General features: G+C 61.2%; 1 protein-coding gene across 2 annotated transcripts in view; it reads right to left on the bottom strand.

Moving 5' to 3' along the window:
• Positions 1 to 15344, bottom strand: part of LOC307096917 (interleukin-10 receptor subunit beta-like) — a 45416-nt gene extending 30072 nt beyond the window's left edge. The window contains exons 1-5 of one of the 2 annotated variants that reach the window (XM_079766642.1): positions 15057 to 15344; positions 6669 to 6759; positions 5702 to 5743; positions 4393 to 4516; positions 2641 to 2816 (exon numbers count right to left, since the gene is read on the bottom strand). In XM_079766642.1, the coding sequence (XP_079622768.1) occupies positions 2641 to 2816; positions 4393 to 4516; positions 5702 to 5743; positions 6669 to 6723 (397 nt within the window). In that variant the 5' untranslated portion in view covers positions 6724 to 6759; positions 15057 to 15344. The remainder of the gene's footprint in view (positions 1 to 2640; positions 2817 to 4392; positions 4517 to 5701; positions 5744 to 6668; positions 6760 to 15056) is intronic. The other variant, XM_079766644.1, reaches the window with a different exon arrangement.
• Between the last annotated feature and the right edge of the window lie 2219 nt (positions 15345 to 17563).

Raw genomic sequence — 17563 nt, 5'->3', positions numbered from 1 at the left:
AACGCTGGGACCAACAAAAGTGATTTGCTTCCTGTTACCACGAAGTGGGACAGAAGTCAGTCCTTGCCCAATTTCCAGGCTATCTCCTAAATACAGAAGTAAAAGTGGCTTCCTTCCCCATCACTATTGTAAGGACGGGACGAAGGCCTCTCTCTTTCCTGGCTGTGGCCTCCCACCATTTATGAGAAGCACTTGGTAATTACACCCCAAGACGGATGGCTCCTCGGAAAAGAGAAGCTACTCTCAAGGCTACATTCTTGCATCCCCCCCACCTCCCTGCTGTTTCTACAACTCAGGGGCAATTCACACCAACGACTCTCTAGTGAGAAGGAAAGTCCCCTCCCCCTCCCCTCCAAACAGGCCTCTGTTGAAGTCCATAACCTTTGCTCTAAGCATGTTTTACAGGGTTGGGGGAAACAGCGGTGAGACACTTCCCTAGGGCATCGGCCTGGTTCCTAGAAAACAAACTAACTGTTCAGGAAAGCCCCTGGTATCTGCTCAACCCAGCCCCTAACCCCCACCCTTCCTTGTTGCTTAGCAACAGCCACTGCTTAGGAGATCAGGCCGCCCTTTGCTCCCTGCCCTGAACCAACCAGCAGCGGTATTCGGACCTTTCCTCCCTCGGAAAGTAATAAAAACTTCCTCTCTGCACCGCTTCTCTCCGTGCGAATTCCTTCACAGCCCGAGTCACCGGCCAAACCCTAAGAACAACGGTAACATACAACCACGGCAGAAACATCGGAGAATACCGACAACTGTTTCTGAACGTGGTCGGTCATTCTGTCTCCACTGCATGCGTGTAAACATGCACAGACATATATCAACGGAACTGGTGTGCACCCCCACCCCCCCCACACACACACCCTCCTAGGCTAAAATCAAACCCTTCTTTACCCACACTGTTTCACACGGTACATGTCTCCACTTATTTCATAAACATATCAGCGCATACATTTATCTATGTGAAGGGCTGGCAAACGCTGGCCTGTGGGTGAACTTCGGCACAGCCTGCACGCTGAGGAGGGTTTTTAGCTTTGAAAAGGTTGTAAACAGACTATGTCACAGGGACCACACGTGGCCCACACAGTCTAACGTGTTTTTCTCTGGCCCCAACGGAGAGTCGGCTGACCCCTGACCTTCCTCACAATTTCTCACGGCGAATTCTCTCCTGCAAGGCGGCTGCACCGCAATTGAACGGACTCACTGCTTTGAACACTTAGGCGGACTCTCATTTTTATTGAATAGAATCTGTATCAATGAATATCCTTGGAGCTAAATCTTTGCTTTTGCCCATCATCTCTAGGATAAACTACCACAGGGGAATTGTGGGTTAGGGCAGGCAGGTGTTAAGGTTTCTAATACGCACAGCGATACCTTCAGAAAGACGGTGCCAAAGCAAATGCCCCACCTTTCCTTTAAACCTGGGCACTTATATATTTTTAATACCTGCCATTGGGAGTCTTGAAAGATGGTATCTCATTATTACTTTCTTTAAAAATATATATATATATTTTTTTATTGATTTCACAGAGGAAGAGAGAGGGAGAGAGAATCATGGATCGGCTGCCTCCTGCACGCCCCCCACTGGGGATCGAGCCCACAACCTGGGCATGTGCCCCGACCAGGAATCAAACCTCGACCTCCTGGTTCACAGGTCGACGCTCAAGCACTGAGCCCCGCCGGCCGGGCATCTTATTATTACTTTAACAAGCGTTCCTCAACGCCCTTCTCGGCGGGGACACACCCACAGGAACGCCCGCCTCCGGGCCTCCTCCCATCTGCGCTGCCCGCCCCGGGGCAGACGGCTGTCAGTCAGCGCTCTGCTGAGCACGCCTCGCCGCCTTCCACAGGAGCGAAAACCGAGCCTCTCCCTCGGGAACAGCTGCAGTGCGGACACTGAGAAAGCAAGAGGCCGAGGGGCCTGGCTGAGGCGCCGGCACTGCCGTGGGGCTGTGGACACAGGCGCCGTCAGGAGCGGAGGGAGGGCAGGGCCGCCGGGCACAGCCGTGTCTGAGCCTGGGCCCCGGGCATGCCCACCCCCTCCCGGGCGCCCACATGTCAAAAGGCTCCTGAGATGCGATCTGGGGGAGCGTTTCGGGACTCAGGAGAACACTGGCCCCAAGAGGGGTGACAGCTCAGGTAACAGGCCGGGGTGGGGACCCTGCTCCCGCTTCCCGTCAGGCGGTGAAGCAAACCAACACCGCCCGGCCAGCGCGGCTCCGTGGTTGAGCGTCGACCTATGAACCAGGAGGTCACGGTTGGATTCCCGGTCGGGGCACTGGCCCGGGTTGCAGGGTTGATCCCCAGTGGGGGGCGTGCAGGAGGCAGCTGATGTTTCTATCTCTCTCTCCCCCCCCCTTCCTCTCTGAAATCAATAAAAAAATATAAAACAAAACAAAAGAACAAGCCAACCGGCAGCAGTGGTACTGCCCGTGTCTGCCTCCCACCGGGGAGCCGCTCCGCGGCCCGGACAGGAAACCGAGGCTCAGAGCAGCGGAACCGCTCGGCCACGGAGCCGGGCAGCGGCTGGCGGGAGGGGAGCCGGGGCCGAGGCCCCGCACCTGTGCAGACCCGCCTGCTTCCCGGCAGGAAACAACTCTGAGCTTGGCGACACGGAGGCTGAGAAGCGGGAGAACTCACTGTCCACGTCCGGGTAGATGGAGCCCCCGCAGTCGACCAGCGTGGCGCTGCCCCGGGACCCGACGAGCCGGGGCAGGTACATCTCGGCCAGGCTGCGCCAGTGGTGCGTGAGGTCGCAGGAGGGCCACGTGATGTTGGCGCACTCCGGGACCAGCTCCAGGGGGACTTCTCTTTCACTGCGACGGGAAGGGAAACGGGCGAGGAACGCGGTGTTACGTGAGGAGACGCCGTCTGGGTGCGCCCGGGGCCCAGTCTCTCTCCCCTGTCCCCCTCCCTGCACGTGTCCATTCAGAGCACGTCCCACCTGCTCAGGGAACCGGGATTTGTTTATTGCCTCTGCGCCCGCTGTCGGGGTGTCTGCAGCAGGCAGGGCCGGGGCCACGGCTGTCCCCTGCATGTAGCAGGCGCTCAGGAAACACCCGCCGATGGATGAGCGAGCGAACCTGGGGCGTTCATGGGGGAGGCCCTGGGGCTCCCTGCCCCTCCCGGGCAATCGCGGGTGCCCCGCCGAGACCCCGTCTCTCCCCAGCTGAGGACCCCAAGGCCCTGTGCCCAGCCAGCCAGGGCCATGAGGGCAGCACGGCCCTCGGTCTCCTCGGCTTTGGAGAGGCAGCGGCGCACACGGGCCACTGCAGAGGCTCCCAGAGCCCTCCCGGCCGGCCGCCCGGCTCCGGGGCTGAGCGTCGACCTAGGAACCAGGAGGTCAGGGTTCGATTCCGGTCAGGGCGCAGGCCCGGGTTGTGGGCTCCACCCCCAGTGTGGGGCGTGCAGGAGGCAGCCGGTCCATGATTCTCTCTCATCATCAATGATTCCATCTCCCTCTCCCTCTCCCGCCCTCTCTGAAATAAAAATATAGTTTACAAAAGGCGCCAGTGTCTGTCAGGAGTGGCAATAGCCTGATGCCAAATAAGCAAAGAGCCAAAGGACACGCTGTGGGGCTCCTGGGCCCAGATGGGACCTGGGGTGACTGCCCCACGCGGGGAGGGGAGAGCAAAGGAGGCACGTCCACCACATCGTTAGCCCCGCAAGGCCGAGGCGGAAGGCTTAGCTCAGACGGAGCTCTGTGGCCAGGGCCACAGGTCACAGGGTCACAGGGTCACAGGGTCACAGGTCACAGGGCCACAGGTCACAGGGCCACAGGGTCACAAGGCCACAGGGTCACAGGGCCACAGGGCCACAGGGTCACAGGGCCACAGGGCGACCCACTCGGACTCTGGGCCCGGGAGCTTTGCCCTGCGCCTCCGTCTCCCCGAGCTCAGCAAAGCGAGCCCGGCCCTGGCGCTGGTCCAGGCCTCTGGACGCCTGTCCCAGGAAAGGGCGCCCTTTTAAAGAGCCGGCGTCCCGGATGAGGACGGGACCGTGGGGACCACACACCATCGTTCTCTGCTCCTGAGGCTCTGAGTGCAGGAACTGGCTTTGGTCACCACCGTGAGCTTTGTCCCAAAAGGCCGGGACCTGCCCAAGTGTTCCATTCAGTTAAACAAGGATGTGCGTTTGTCTTTGGGTTTTTAAAGCTCCCAATAACACACACACACACACACACACACACACACACCCGCCCACAGAGAGCGGGGGTTAGGGGTGGAGAGAGGGAGGGAGAGAGAGAGAGGGAGAGAGAGAGAGGGAGAGAGGGAGAGAGAGTGGGGAGGGGGAAAGAGAGAGAGAGAGAAGCTCTGTCTCAGAGTGGACCCTCCCTCCCACCAAGTCGAAAGGTAACTTATTCAGCAGAGAAGAACGAGACGTGAAACTGACCTCATGTTCGTGTGCCACAGCGTGTAGTGAGTTGGCACAATGGAGCGGTTTTTTAATTCCCAGGATAAGATTGGCCGGAAATTCCTCAAGGTCAGGCTGAAAATGCAGGACTCATCCGAAGACACTAGAGGGAAGCAGGAGAAAAACCACACGAGGCTTAACAGGGAGCCCGGGCCGGGTCCTGGCCACGCAGCCCGCCCCTGGGACCTGGAGCCCACATTCCCGGCAAAGCAGCCCGGAGCCAGCCCGCCCCTGGGACCGGGAGCCCACATTCCCGGCAAAGCAGCCCGGAGCCAGCCCGGGGCTCTGGGACCCTCGGGAAGGAAGCAGCTCTCCTGATCGCATTAGCCAAGAGCAGCACAGGACACAGGCGCGCTCAGGGCACACACAGGCCGCCGGCAACGCGCACACAGATCCAGCTCAGTGGCTCCCTGGACCCAATGCCCGTGCCGTCCTGGCCCCCCGGCCCCCCAGCTCCCCTCCAACTCCTCTCCCGACCCTTCCTCCTGGGAATCCCCCACTGACCTCACTCCCCGTCCCCGGGGCAGGGGGAGAAGAACCTGTGCCCCAGGCAGAGTCCCCACAGCAAAGCTGCCGTAGGCGCTGCGGACCCATTCTGCAGGCTGTGAGACTGAGCCCGGAGGCACCCAGTGCTAGGCGCCGGGCCCGGGAGCTGGAAGTCTCGGAAGCTACGCCTGTCAGAGCTGCCTGATCTGCTCACGGCGCTTCAGACCCTCTCAGCTGGACACGCATGTAACACGGAGGGAGGGTTGGTGGGCAGGTTTGCATGTGTGCGCAAGAAGTTTAGTTTAAAGATGATTTTCGACGTGCGGTGGTAAATGCACCATACAATAGACAGATGATGTGCTGTAGAATTGTATACCCGAAGCCTGTATACATTCATTAACCAGCGTCACCCCATACGTTCAATGAAACATGTACTTTCCTTTATCTGGCGCAGGCATGGAGTAGGTGGCGGGGAATGCCAAATGCAGGGGAATTGTTTCTGGATCATTTTCTGTTGGGCATAGCCTGCGTCTCCTTCTATGAAGGGGTTTTAAACGGGAGAGTCTTCTAAGGGGTTTGACAATGGCCTCTGGGGTTCATTTCTTACAATAATTTTGTGAGGCAAATGGGAGCATCCGATTGGCTCCTTTTACAGAGACAAGCATTTGAGAAAAAGATTCAAACAAAATGGGCCACAGGTCTGGGATCGGACAGAACACTTCCCACGTCTGAGACGTCTGAACGGCCACCCCCCCCCCCCCCGCCCCTCTACAGCCGTTAGTCCATCAGGGGCGTCTCTTACCAGACCAGGCCTGGGGAGCAGCGAGCGCGGGCCCCACGTGCACTAGGAGGAAGAAAGCCACGTTAGACAGACGGCACATTCTCGGGGCTCCGTGCACACGCGCCGTCCGCGTCGGGCCTTCTCCCCGACGCGCGTGGGAGCACGGACGGAGACCTCCCTGTGCTGCGTGGACCCCACAGGAGGGCGGCGTGGGAGCGGATGCTGAGCCCAGGGGGGGCTGCCGGGCGGGCGGAGGGGCTGTCCCGAGAAGCAGTCATCCGCCTGGAGAAGCCTCCGGACGTAAAGAAGCACGCTGCTCGTTAATCAACCCCAAAGGTGAGGATGGCACCAAGGGCGGGGGGTGGGGGGGGGGCGGCGAAGGGTGCAGGGGATGGGGACTCGCTTGTCCTTTGCCCTCGGATGTCACGGGGAGCTGGGACATTTTCCGCCCGCGGAGGCCACGGCTGCTGCAGATTCACGGCAGGGACGGGCAGTCCTGCCCGGACAGAGGACAGACAGGGGACACAGGCATGCTAAAGCAGTCACCGGAGCGGGAGCCAGGCACACGTATGACGGGAGGGAACACCCACGATAAACGGAGCGTCACGCCCAGGTCCAGGGCTGCCTTCCAGTGTGGTGACCTTGGTCGGAGGTAAGGGCCTGGCCTCGCTCCGAATCGGAGTCGCACTAACTCCCCCGGGACCCCGAGGAGGCGCTAAGAGAAACGGCTCTCCCAGGCCCATAGGCGCGGTCCCGTCCTGAGCGAGCCTTCAGCCATTCTTGTTTGTGTCTGTTTTCCTAAAAGCAACCGTGGGGCAGGAACCTATCGGCACCGGCCTCCTGTCCACCTTCCCCTGGCCCTGGACCGTGGGCAGGCCGAGACCGGGTCTCAGCGTGCTGCGCTCCCCCCCCGCCCCCATCCCGGGCTCAGTGACGATGGCGTCACAGGCTGGCTCCCACAAGAGCGACAATAAAAAGTGTCCCTTACCCACGAGATACAAACTAGCCAGTCTAATCGCAACGGCACTGCGGGCCCACAGCATCTTTGTTGCTTCCGACGTCCTTCCTCACGTTCACATCTGAAAGGGAATCAATATCGGGCGATCAAAATTCGGCAGCGTCTCGTTCAAATGGGCGGAGGCCAGATGAGGAGAGACGGCTGGGAGCTGGACCATCCCCCACGTCCACGAGCAACCGAGTCCCCACCGAGGCAGGAAGAGATTTTAATTTTAATCTTGAGCAGGTAGCACAGCTATCTGGTTCCCAAATTTTAAACACACAAAAAAGTAGACACTGAAGAGATTTGCTTCCTTTAGAAAACTACTTTTATTATTATTATTTTATTACTAGGGGCCCGGTGCATGAAATTCGTACACGTGGGAGGGGTCTCTCAGCCCGGCCTGAGCCTTCTCACAGTCCGGGAGCCCTCGGGGGATATCCCACTGACGGCTTAGGCCTGCCCCCTGCCTAAGCTGTCAGTCGGACATCCTCAGTGCTGCTGTGGAGGCAGGAGAGGCTCCCGCCACTCCCATTGTGCTCGTCTGCCCTGAGCCCGGCTTCTGGCTGAGCAGCGCTCCCCCTGTGGGAGCGCACTGACCACCAGGGGGCAGCTCCTGTGTTGAGCGTCTGCCCCCTGGTGGTCAGTGCGCATCATAGCGACCGGTCTTTCGGCCCTTCCGTTGATTTGCATATTAGCCTTTTATTATATAGGATTATATAGGATATTTTTATTGATTTCAGAGGAAGAAAGAGGGAGAGAGAGATAGAAACATCAATGATGAGAGAGAATCATTGATCGGCTGCCTCCTGCACGCCCCCTACTGGGGATCGAGCCCGCAACCCGGCATGTACCTTGACTGGGAATGGAACCATGACCTCCTGGTTCATAGGTCAACACTCAACCACTGAGCCAACCAGCCAGCTATAATTTTTTTTTGGTGAGTCCTTCAGAATACCTTTATGCATCAGCAAAACAAACCTATTTTTCTCCCACGTTTTCATATAAAAGATGGCATATCCGTGGCCTGTCCCGCCCCTGCTCTTCCCACTTACACACGTACGGCGGGGGTGGGGGGGGGGCATCTGCCTACATCAGCACCAGTTTCCTGTTGTGTTTAAGCAGTCGCCCTGCCTCCTCTGCGAACGAGCATCATTCATATCCCTAGTCCCTACGACGGCGACTGGAATTGCTTCTCCTCTTTCCTGTGCTGAATGGACACGCGTCCTTCTGCTCCTGGGCGTGTCTGAGTGAAGGGGAACTCTCCAGGCTGGACGGACGGCCCAAGGGCCTGTGAGTCAGAGTCCCCACAGCAAACGGCACCTGAACGTTAGGAAATGGTGAGACAGTCTTTAACCAGATGTGTGAACAGGATGGAGGCAAACTGTGCATGCAGCAGCGAAAGGCACCACGGCGGGGCTGTCTCCCAGCCTGGGTTCGAGGGGCAAAGGGACGGTGCCAACTCAGGGCTCCGGGAGGAGAGGCCCCCGTGAGGCTGTGGCCGGAGCCAGACTCAGCCAGCCCCGGACGGACGGACGGACGGACGGAGGGGACGTGCAGGGAGGGCGCTGAGGACGGAGAACAGACCCACCGCGGTCTTCCCGCCCTCCCCTCCCTCGGGCTTGAACCAACGGGAAGTCAGCCAGCAGGAGACAGGACCCGGGCAGAGCCAAGGGCGGGAGTGGAGGCGGGTCTGGAAGGGCAGCGGCTGCGATTCCGATGGGAAAGGCCGCGTTCTCGCCCGGCTGGCCGCAGCTTACACGCTGGCCCGCGGTGGGGGAGGGTGGGGAGGGCGGGGGGGAGGCCCAGCCCTCGGGGGAGAACCCCTTTTCTCTCCTTTCCTTGTCAGCTGCCCATCGATTTGTTTACGCTGGGTTTTGTTTGTTTTTTCGAACCACGCCGAAGGCTCTGAGCTGTGTGTTTTCTCAGTTAAAAGTCTTTCTCAGCGACGGCATTTTCCTCGGAAAGCCCCCTTCCTCCGGGGTGACGAGGGACGTCCCCCCGCAGAGCTTCTGCCGCATCCAAACGGGGGCTCTGTGGATGCGGGGCGTCCCCGGCCCCCTCAACGAGCCCTCCTGCCTGCAGGGGGCAGGGCAGGGTGCCGGCAGGTGCTCCCTCGAGGGACCTGGACCCCCCCCCCCCAAGATCCCAGGCCCCTCTGCCCCAGCGCAGCCCCTAACCCCGCGCCCCCTCGGAGCGCCCACAGCGCTGTCTGTCACCCGGGCGCCTCCCCCTCCCCCAGCAGAGGCGGGCGTGGCGGGGACAGTCCTTAGCCGCGGGCACCAGATGGCAGAATGCCCCCCCCCCCCCCCCGCCGGCTCCCTGTGCCCACCGGCCCGGGCCTCTGCTGAGGGGTGGGCGGGAGGTAATCCACCAAAGGCCTTGGGTGCAGGTCTGCAGCCCGCGGGCTCTTCCTGGGCCCCGCCCCCCGCGTCTGCACCTACCGAGCTGGCTCTGCCTTCCGCAGCCGAGAGAGAGACACACACACACACACACACACACACACACACACACAACCACACACACACACACAACCATACACACAACCACACACACACAACCACACACACACACACAACCACACACACACACATACACACACACACAAACACACAACCACACACACACACACAACCACACACACACATACACACACACACAACCACATACACAACCACACACACACAACCACATACACACACAACCACACACACACAACCACATACACACACAACCACACACACACACATACACACACACAACCACACACACAACCACACACATACACACACACATACACACACACACAACCACACACACACAACCACACACACACACACAACCACACACACACACAACCACACACACAACCACACACACAACCACACACACACAACCACATACACACACATACACACACACAACCACACACACACACAACCACACACACACATACACACACAACCACACACACACACAACCACACACACACATACACACACAACCACACACACACACACAACCACACACACACACAACCACACACACACAACCACACACACACACAACCACACACACACAACCACACACACACACAACCACACACACACAACCACACACACACACAACCACACACACACACACAACCACACACATACACACACACAACCACACACACACATACACACACACACAACCACACACACACACACAACCACACACACACATACACACACACACAACCACACACACACACAACCACACACACACACAACCACACACACACAACCACACACACACACAACCACACACACACAACCACACACACACACAACCACACACACACAACCACACACACACACAACCACACACACACACACAACCACACACATACACACACAACCACACAACGAGAAGTCTGCTCTCCAAATCTCCGAGGGCAGGCGGGGAGGTGACCTGTGTGCATGCCTGCATGACCCGTGGACACAGACAAGAGGGTGCTGAAGGCCTGGGGGCGGTGGGGGGTCAATGGGGAAAAAGGGGGACGCATGTAATACTTTCAACAATGAAGATTTAAAAAATTTTTGAGGAAATAAACAAAGAAGTCTGCTCTCCAACTCTGGGCCCGGGACCCAGGAAATGCCCCTCCCCCTCGTGTTCCTGGTGACTCACACCCCCCCCCCTCTTTTTAAAAATATGTTCTATTGATTTTAGAGAGAGAGGAAGGCGGAGGGAGAGATAGAAACAACGATGAGAATCGTTGATCAGCTGCCTCCAGCACGCCCCACACTGGGGATCGAGCCCACAACCCGCCTCCCATGCCCACTCCTCATGTGCCCTGACCTGGAATAGAACCCGTGACCTCATGGTTCGTGGGTCAATGCTCAGCCACACCCGTGGGGCTCACACCCCGCTTCCCACGGAATGCCTGGGGCTGGGTTCTCCTGGCTCAGCAGGTCCCTGCCTCGCCCTGGCGTCCCGCCCGACATGGCTCACGAAGCTGCCCGTCTGCCCCTGAAGACGGCGGACCAGCCACTGGCCCCGCACCCGGCTTTGTCCCCGGCCCGTGCGCAGAGGGCCACACGTGGAGGCTGCTCCCGGGTGGCCGTGCCAAGTTCCGAACGACTTCATCTCCACATGGTCTTCTGTCAGTGACGTCTGATGGGCCCACGGGACCCCGAGCCCTGGGCTTGGGGCTCGGCTCACTCGGCCTGGCTCCCCCGTCCTCTCTCTGCAGGCTGAGGGTGCCCCCACGGCCCGGGACCCCACGGCCGGGAGCCCACGTGGCCGCGATGCCTCCCGGGGTGTGTGCAGGGAGGGGGCAGCGGCCCCCTGCTTCCCCGGGGGTGGCATCCAGGCCCCCCCCCCCCCCCCCCCGATCCCAGACGGCGGGGCAGAGGGTCAGGGCCCTCGGACACGGTCAGCCGGCCGAGGCCTGGGGCAGGTCCTGGGGGAGGGAGAGGTGACTCCCGCGAGCCCACCCGCTGGGCGTGGGGCCGGCACCTTCAGGCCGAGGGCCCCGGTGCCTGCGGGAGGTGCTCCGGCCTGGGTGTCCGTCCTGAGCGGGCGCCCCTCGGGCCGGGAGCGCCGGGACCCTCTCTTCCAGGCCGTGGCCTCGGGGGTTCCCCACGCCCGTGGCAGCGGCGTCCCGTGGCTGGATGTGGCCGCACCACGGAAGCAGGCGGGAAAGCACGCACCTGGTGGAGAACTTCACTCTCAGCTGGAAGGACGCTCAGGAGCGATTTACAACGCCCCAAAAAGGCGCTGACGGAGAGGCCGCCGCTGGACGGGTGGCGCCTGTGCGGGCACTTCCCCCGGGAACGCGCTGTCTTCGGCCCGAGGACCCTCTGTGCTTCGTTTCAACGCCCTCTCCTTCCTCCCGTGGGTGTGGCACCTGCGGTCCATTGGCGGGTCCCCCTCAGGCAGCCGCTCCCCGAGGCCTGGCGGGCTGTGTGCGCCACGCCAGGTTCTTCCTCAGACCCCAGCCCTGTCCCCGCGGCATCGGGGGCCGATGCCGCCGTCCGTGGGCCGGTGCCGCCGTCCGGGGCCGGTGCCGCCGTCCGTGGGCCGTTGCCGCCGTCCGTGGGCCGATGCCGCCGTCTGTGGGCCGATGCCGCCGTCCGTGGGCCGATGCCGCCGTCCGGGGCCGCTGCCGCTGTCCGTGGGCCGATGCCGCCGTCCGTGGGCCGGTGCCGCCGTCTGTGGGCCGATGCCGCCGTCCGGGGCCGATGCCGCTGTCCGTGGGCCGATGCCGCCGTCCGGGGCCGATGCCGCTGTCCGTGGGCCGATGCCGCCGTCCGTGGGCCGATGCCGCCGTCCGTGGGCCGATGCCGCCGTCCGGGGCCGGTGCCGCCGTCCGTGGGCCGATGCCGCCGTCTGTGGGCCAATGCCGCCTGCCGCCGCCGCGGTGACATGTGCTCGCCCAGCGGGGCCCAGCGGCTGCCTCCTGTGTCCGCTGTGGGGATGTTCCCAGCGTCGGCAGTTCGTTCTCGAGGCTGCAGCCTCCTTCCCACCTCAGTCCCCACACTCTCTCACCTCTGAGCGAGTTTCGCTGAATTCTTATTGTCATCGAGTCGGTGGAGGACCGGAGGCGATCGCAAGCCATTTCCTTCTGAACTAGAGCGCTACTTCCTGCCGTCAGACTCCCTGCGGGCACGGCCGGTACCCGTCCTCCCCCGCGTCTCCGCCCGCCTCGCTCGCTGGGACCGGCGGCTGTCACCCGTTAGTGCGATGCAGCGATGCAGCGGCGTGAAGTCTTGACTCTTCTTACAACGGTGCCCGATTCCAGTTTGTTCTGTAAAGGCTTTGCTTATTTTTTTAAAACATATTTTTATTGATTTCAGAGAGGAAGGGAGAGGAAGATAGGAACATCCATGATGAGAGAGAATCATGGACCGGCTGCCTCCTGCCCGCCCCCCACTGGGGATCGAGCCCACAACCCGGGCACGTGCCCTGACGGGAATCGAACCCTGACCTCCTGGTTCACAGGTTGATCTCGGCCCCTGAGCCACAGTGGCCGGCTGGGCTGTTCTGTAAAGACTTTGGCTCAGAGGGTGGTGCCGGGATGGGGACAAGGGGGTGCACCTCGGTGCGAACGCCTGGACCCTCCGGGACGGTTTTGTGGAGTGTCCTGCGGGCCGGTTCCCGGCTCCTGGCCACCACTGGTCCGCAGGAGGGTCTCCTGGTCCGGGCTGGCTTTTCCTGCTCGCCCCGGGACCTGCCCACCACCCTGGCCTCTGACCAGCACGAAGGGCCTGATGCTCTGTCAGAAAAGGAGAGAGCAGTCCTAATCGGTGTGGCTCAGTGGATAGAGCGTCGGCCTGTGGACTGAAGGGTCCCAGGTTCGATTCCGGTCAAGGGCATGTACCTTGGTTGCGGGCACATCCCCAGTGGGGGGTGTGCAGGAGGCAGCTGATCGATGTTTCTCTCCCATCGATGTTTCTAACTCTCTATCCCTCTCCCTTCCTCTCTGTAAAAAGTCAATAAAATATATAAAAAAGAAAAGAAAAGGAGAGCGCAAGCGTGCGAAGGCCCCTCCCTCCTTCCCTCCTCACCGGGGCATTTTCAATTGCGCCGATTCCCGGTCTAGTTTCTGGTGGCTGTGCACACGCACATTTTACATACTTTTTCCAACCTCAGAGCTAACACAGCGACGGCAATGCTTAGGAGTACCTCTCCCACGTACACTGGAGCGCCCCGGCCTGCGGGACACGGGGCGGGCGGGCGGCGTGCGTTTTCCTGCAGCCCCAGCTGGGCTCGCTCTTTCTCGGTTGTCTTCTCCTCCGGTTCCCAGCACCTACCTGGGCCCACCTGCGCCATCCCACCGCGAGCCCCCCTCTTGCCGAGCCCGTGGGACCGGTGCATCCCTCAAAGCAGCGGGAGTCCCGGGAGGGCGGCTGAGCTCCGCTCGCTCCCTCGGAGCAGACGGTGTCTCCCAGACTGAAGTGCCCCCTTCCTCCTGGCAGGCGGACACCCTGAAACCTGCGTGCGCCCCACGGTGCGTGCGGCGTGGACGACAGCGCTTTTCTCACTCGGTCACAGGAAGTAAAAGGGCATCTTACACTCAACCGCGTTTTTTATTTTTTTTTGTTCAGCCTCATCTGAGGATGTTTTTCCATTGGTTTTAGGGGGAGTAGAAGAGAGAGGGAGAGACAGCGAGAAGCATCGATGTGAGACAGACATTGATCGGTTGCCTCCTGCACCAGCCCGGCCAGGGCCCGGGCCAGGGAGGAGCCTGCAACCGAGGTACCTGCCCGTGACCGGAATCGAACCCGGGACCCTTTGGTCCGCAGGCCGACGCTCTGTCCACTGGGCCACACCAGCTGGGGCTCAACAGCATTTTAGATTTGGTGAAATGTAATGACCGAGAGTCAGAGAATATATACGCCACGGCCCCTCCCTGGAGGGACGGCTTACACCCGAAACCGGAAAAGGCCCACGTGGCTCCGTGTGCAGGTGGGGGCGTGGGGTCGGGTGTTAAGAAAAGCTTCACTCCTCAGACAGTACCTCGGGGACGATGGCTCTTCTAATTCTTTTTTTTTTTTTTAAGACAAATTGCCATTTGTCAAGTCATAGGAGCCAAATTCCGGGCCGATTTTCTTTCACTTTCAAAATAAATACCCGAGAAACGTTAGAGGAAATGCAGATACGAATAAAAGAGCCACACAGATGTTTGATGAGGCCCTGCTCCTCCCTGCACCTGAGGGCAGGTGTGTGCGGCCAGTGTGGCTGGTGACACTCAGCGGAGAGGGGGCGTGGGGGGGGGCTCCAGGACTCCCCAGCCGGCCTCTGCCCCCTCCCCGCTCAGCTCTGACCCCCGCGCTGGTGAGACCTCCAGGAAAACACACCAGGACCAGGAGGCCACGGGCTGCCGAGAGGAGGTGACAGCTGGCCGCTCCCGGAGAGCCATCCCCGGCAGAGGTGAGGCCAGAACTGAGGTTCATTCCTGGTCCATTTGCTCGGGGTGGAAACGCAGTTCGATTCGCACCCCGTTCCTCGTCCTGTCCGACCCTGGACGGGGTCCCCTCCTCCCTCTCGCCTCCTCCAGCTCCCCAGCGACGGGTCCGCAGGACCTGGGACACGGCCCGGCCGCTCCTCTGCGCCCCCCTCCGCCCGCGCCCCCCGCGGCGCCCGGAGCCCGGAGCCCGGAGCCCGGTGTGGGGGGAGGGTCTTGGGCATCCTCGGGGGAGGGGGTGCGGGTCCAGGTGGGACAGGGTGAGGCCAGCCCAGCGCGGCCGGGACAGACGGACCGACGCCCGCGGGCCGCGGGGGGAAGGCGCGCCCCGCAGGGGTTCCGGGAAGCGGCCGCGGCGCGCCGGCCGGGCGGTCGCCGCGCTGGGGGTCCCCTCTCCGGTCCCCGCCCCCCGCGGCCCCCATTACCTTGGCAGCTTGGGGTCCCCTCTCCGGTCGGGACGCGGGCCGTGGGCCCCAGCAGCCGCTCCGCGCTCCCGGCTCCGCGCTCCCGGCTCCGCGGCGACCCCTCCCGCGGGCGCGGGCACCACGGGCGGAGCGGGCACCACGGGCGGAGCGGGCACGGCGGGCGGAGCGGGCCGTGGGGCCTGGACACTCTGCTCCCCACGCGCCGGGCGGGACCCTCCGCGTCCTCCCCAGACCCCGGGCGGCGGGGAAGTCCCCGCGGGTGCGCGCGCGGAGTGCCCGCCTCCTTCGGGGTCGTGGGCGGGGCGGGCGGGGGGCGGGGACACGCATCACAGAATTCACTGACATTTCCTGACAGCGCCCGCCTCCCCGCCCCCACGCGCCCTTCGCCCCACATCCTCCCGGGGTTCGGGGCTCGAGCTTCGGGGTTCGGCTGCTCTGTGCCCGGCAGGGGCCTCGGGACACCGCCTGGCCCTCAGCACGGTGCCTGGCGCGTGTTATTCACTCGGTAAAAACGCGCTCCGTGGACGGATCACCAGAAGCAGCATCATTAACCGGCCCGGCCCAGCCACGGCGCTCCAGCCGGCCTTCCCCAGACACAGTGACAGCCGGCCCGTGGCTCAGGGGTGGGTCTTCCCAGACACAGTGACAGCCGGCCCGTGGCTCAGGGGTGGGCCTTCCCCAGACACAGTGACAGCCGGCCGGTGGCTCAGGGGTGGGCCTTCCCCAGACACAGTGACAGCCGGCCCGTGGCTCAGGGGTGGGCCTTCCCCAGACACAGTGACAGCCGGCCCGTGGCTCAGGGGTGGGCCTTCCCCACACACAGTGACAGCCGGCCCGTGGCTCAGGGGTGGGCCTTCCCCAGACACAGTGACAGCCGGCCCGTGGCTCAGGGGTGGGCCTTCCCCAGACACAGTGACAGCCGGCCCGTGGCTCAGGGGTGGGCCTTCCCCACACACAGTGACAGCCGGCCCGTGGCTCAGGGGTGGGCCTTCCCCAGACACAGTGACAGCCGGCCCGTGGCTCAGGGGTGGGCCTTCCCAGACACAGTGACAGCCGGCCCGTGGCTCAGGGGTGGGCCTTCCCCAGACACAGTGACAGCCCGGCCCGTGGCTCAGGGGTGGGCCTTCCCCAGACACAGTGACAGCCCGGCCCGTGGCTCAGGGGTGGGGCCTCGACCTAGGAGCCAGGAGGCCAGGGTTCGATCCCGGCCCCGGCACCTGCTGGGTTGCAGGCTCGATGCTACAAGGCCATAGTGATCAAAACAGCGTGGCACTGGCATAGAAACAGGCACATGTGTACATGGGACATGATAGAGGGCCCAGAGGCAAACATGCACCTTTATGTGTGACTGACCTGTAACAGAAGAGGCCGGGACATACCATGGGGTACAGAGTCTCTTCAACAAATGGTGCCGGGGAAACTGGACAGATACACACACACAAATGAAACCGGGCCACTTTCTTACACCACACACAAGAACAAACTCAAAATGGGTTCAAGACTTACATGCAAGACCGTAAAACTCCGGGGGGAAACCACACCTAGGCAGCCGTCTCTTCGACGTGGCTCAGTAATACGGCGCATATTTGGATACGTCGTCTCGGGCAAGGAAAACAAACAAGACCATAAACAAATGGGAGCCAGGGGGTGCTATGGGCGGCAAGAGAGGATATTTTTATTCTTAAAAAGAATAGATTTTATTTATTTATTTTTAAAAATATATTTATTGATTTCAGAGAGGAAGGGAGAGGGAGAGAGAAACAATGATGAGAGAGAACCATGGATCGGCTGCCTCCTGCACGCCCCCCACTGGGGATGGAGCCCGCAACCCGGGCCTGTGCCCCACTGAGCCACGCCGGCCGGGCTGAACAGATTTTATTTTTAAAGCAGCTTTAGACGGACAGAAATTGAGTGGAAAGTACAGAGGGTGCCTGTATTGTCCCTCCCTCAGTCTCCACTAATGACACGCTCCGTGAGGCCCATTTGTTACAACTGATGAGCCAATATCGGTACCTGATTGTTCGCTGAAGTCCCTGGTTTCCGTGACGGCTCGCTCTTTGTGTTGCACTTCTGTGTGTTTTGACCAGTGCGTGAGGCCACGTAGCCACCATCCGGGAGCACACGAGTGGGCTCATTGCTCTAAACAGCCTCTATGGCCCTATCCGGTTTGGCTCAGTGGACAGAGCGTCGGCCTGTGGACTCAAGGGTCCCAGGTTCGATTCCGGTCAGGGGCATGTATCTTGGTTGTGGGCACATCCCCGGTGGGGGGTGTGCAGGAGGCAGCTGATGGATGTTTCTCTCTCATCGATGTTTCTAACTCTCTATCCCTCTCCCTTCTTCTCTGCAAAAATCAATAAAATATATTAAAAATAAATAAATAAACAGCCTCTATGTCCCTCCTACCCCTCCCCCGCCCCACTAACCCGTGGCCCCACCGAGCCTGTCACTGCCTCCGTGGTTTGCTTTCTCTGCGGGACGTGTTGTTGAATCACGCGGTGTGAGCCTTT

The sequence above is a fragment of the Cnephaeus nilssonii genome (assembly GCF_951640355.1).
Source record: "Cnephaeus nilssonii genome assembly, chromosome: 3".
Taxonomy (NCBI): Eukaryota; Metazoa; Chordata; class Mammalia; order Chiroptera; family Vespertilionidae; genus Cnephaeus; species Cnephaeus nilssonii.
This window is presented reverse-complemented; position numbering and strand designations above follow the sequence as displayed.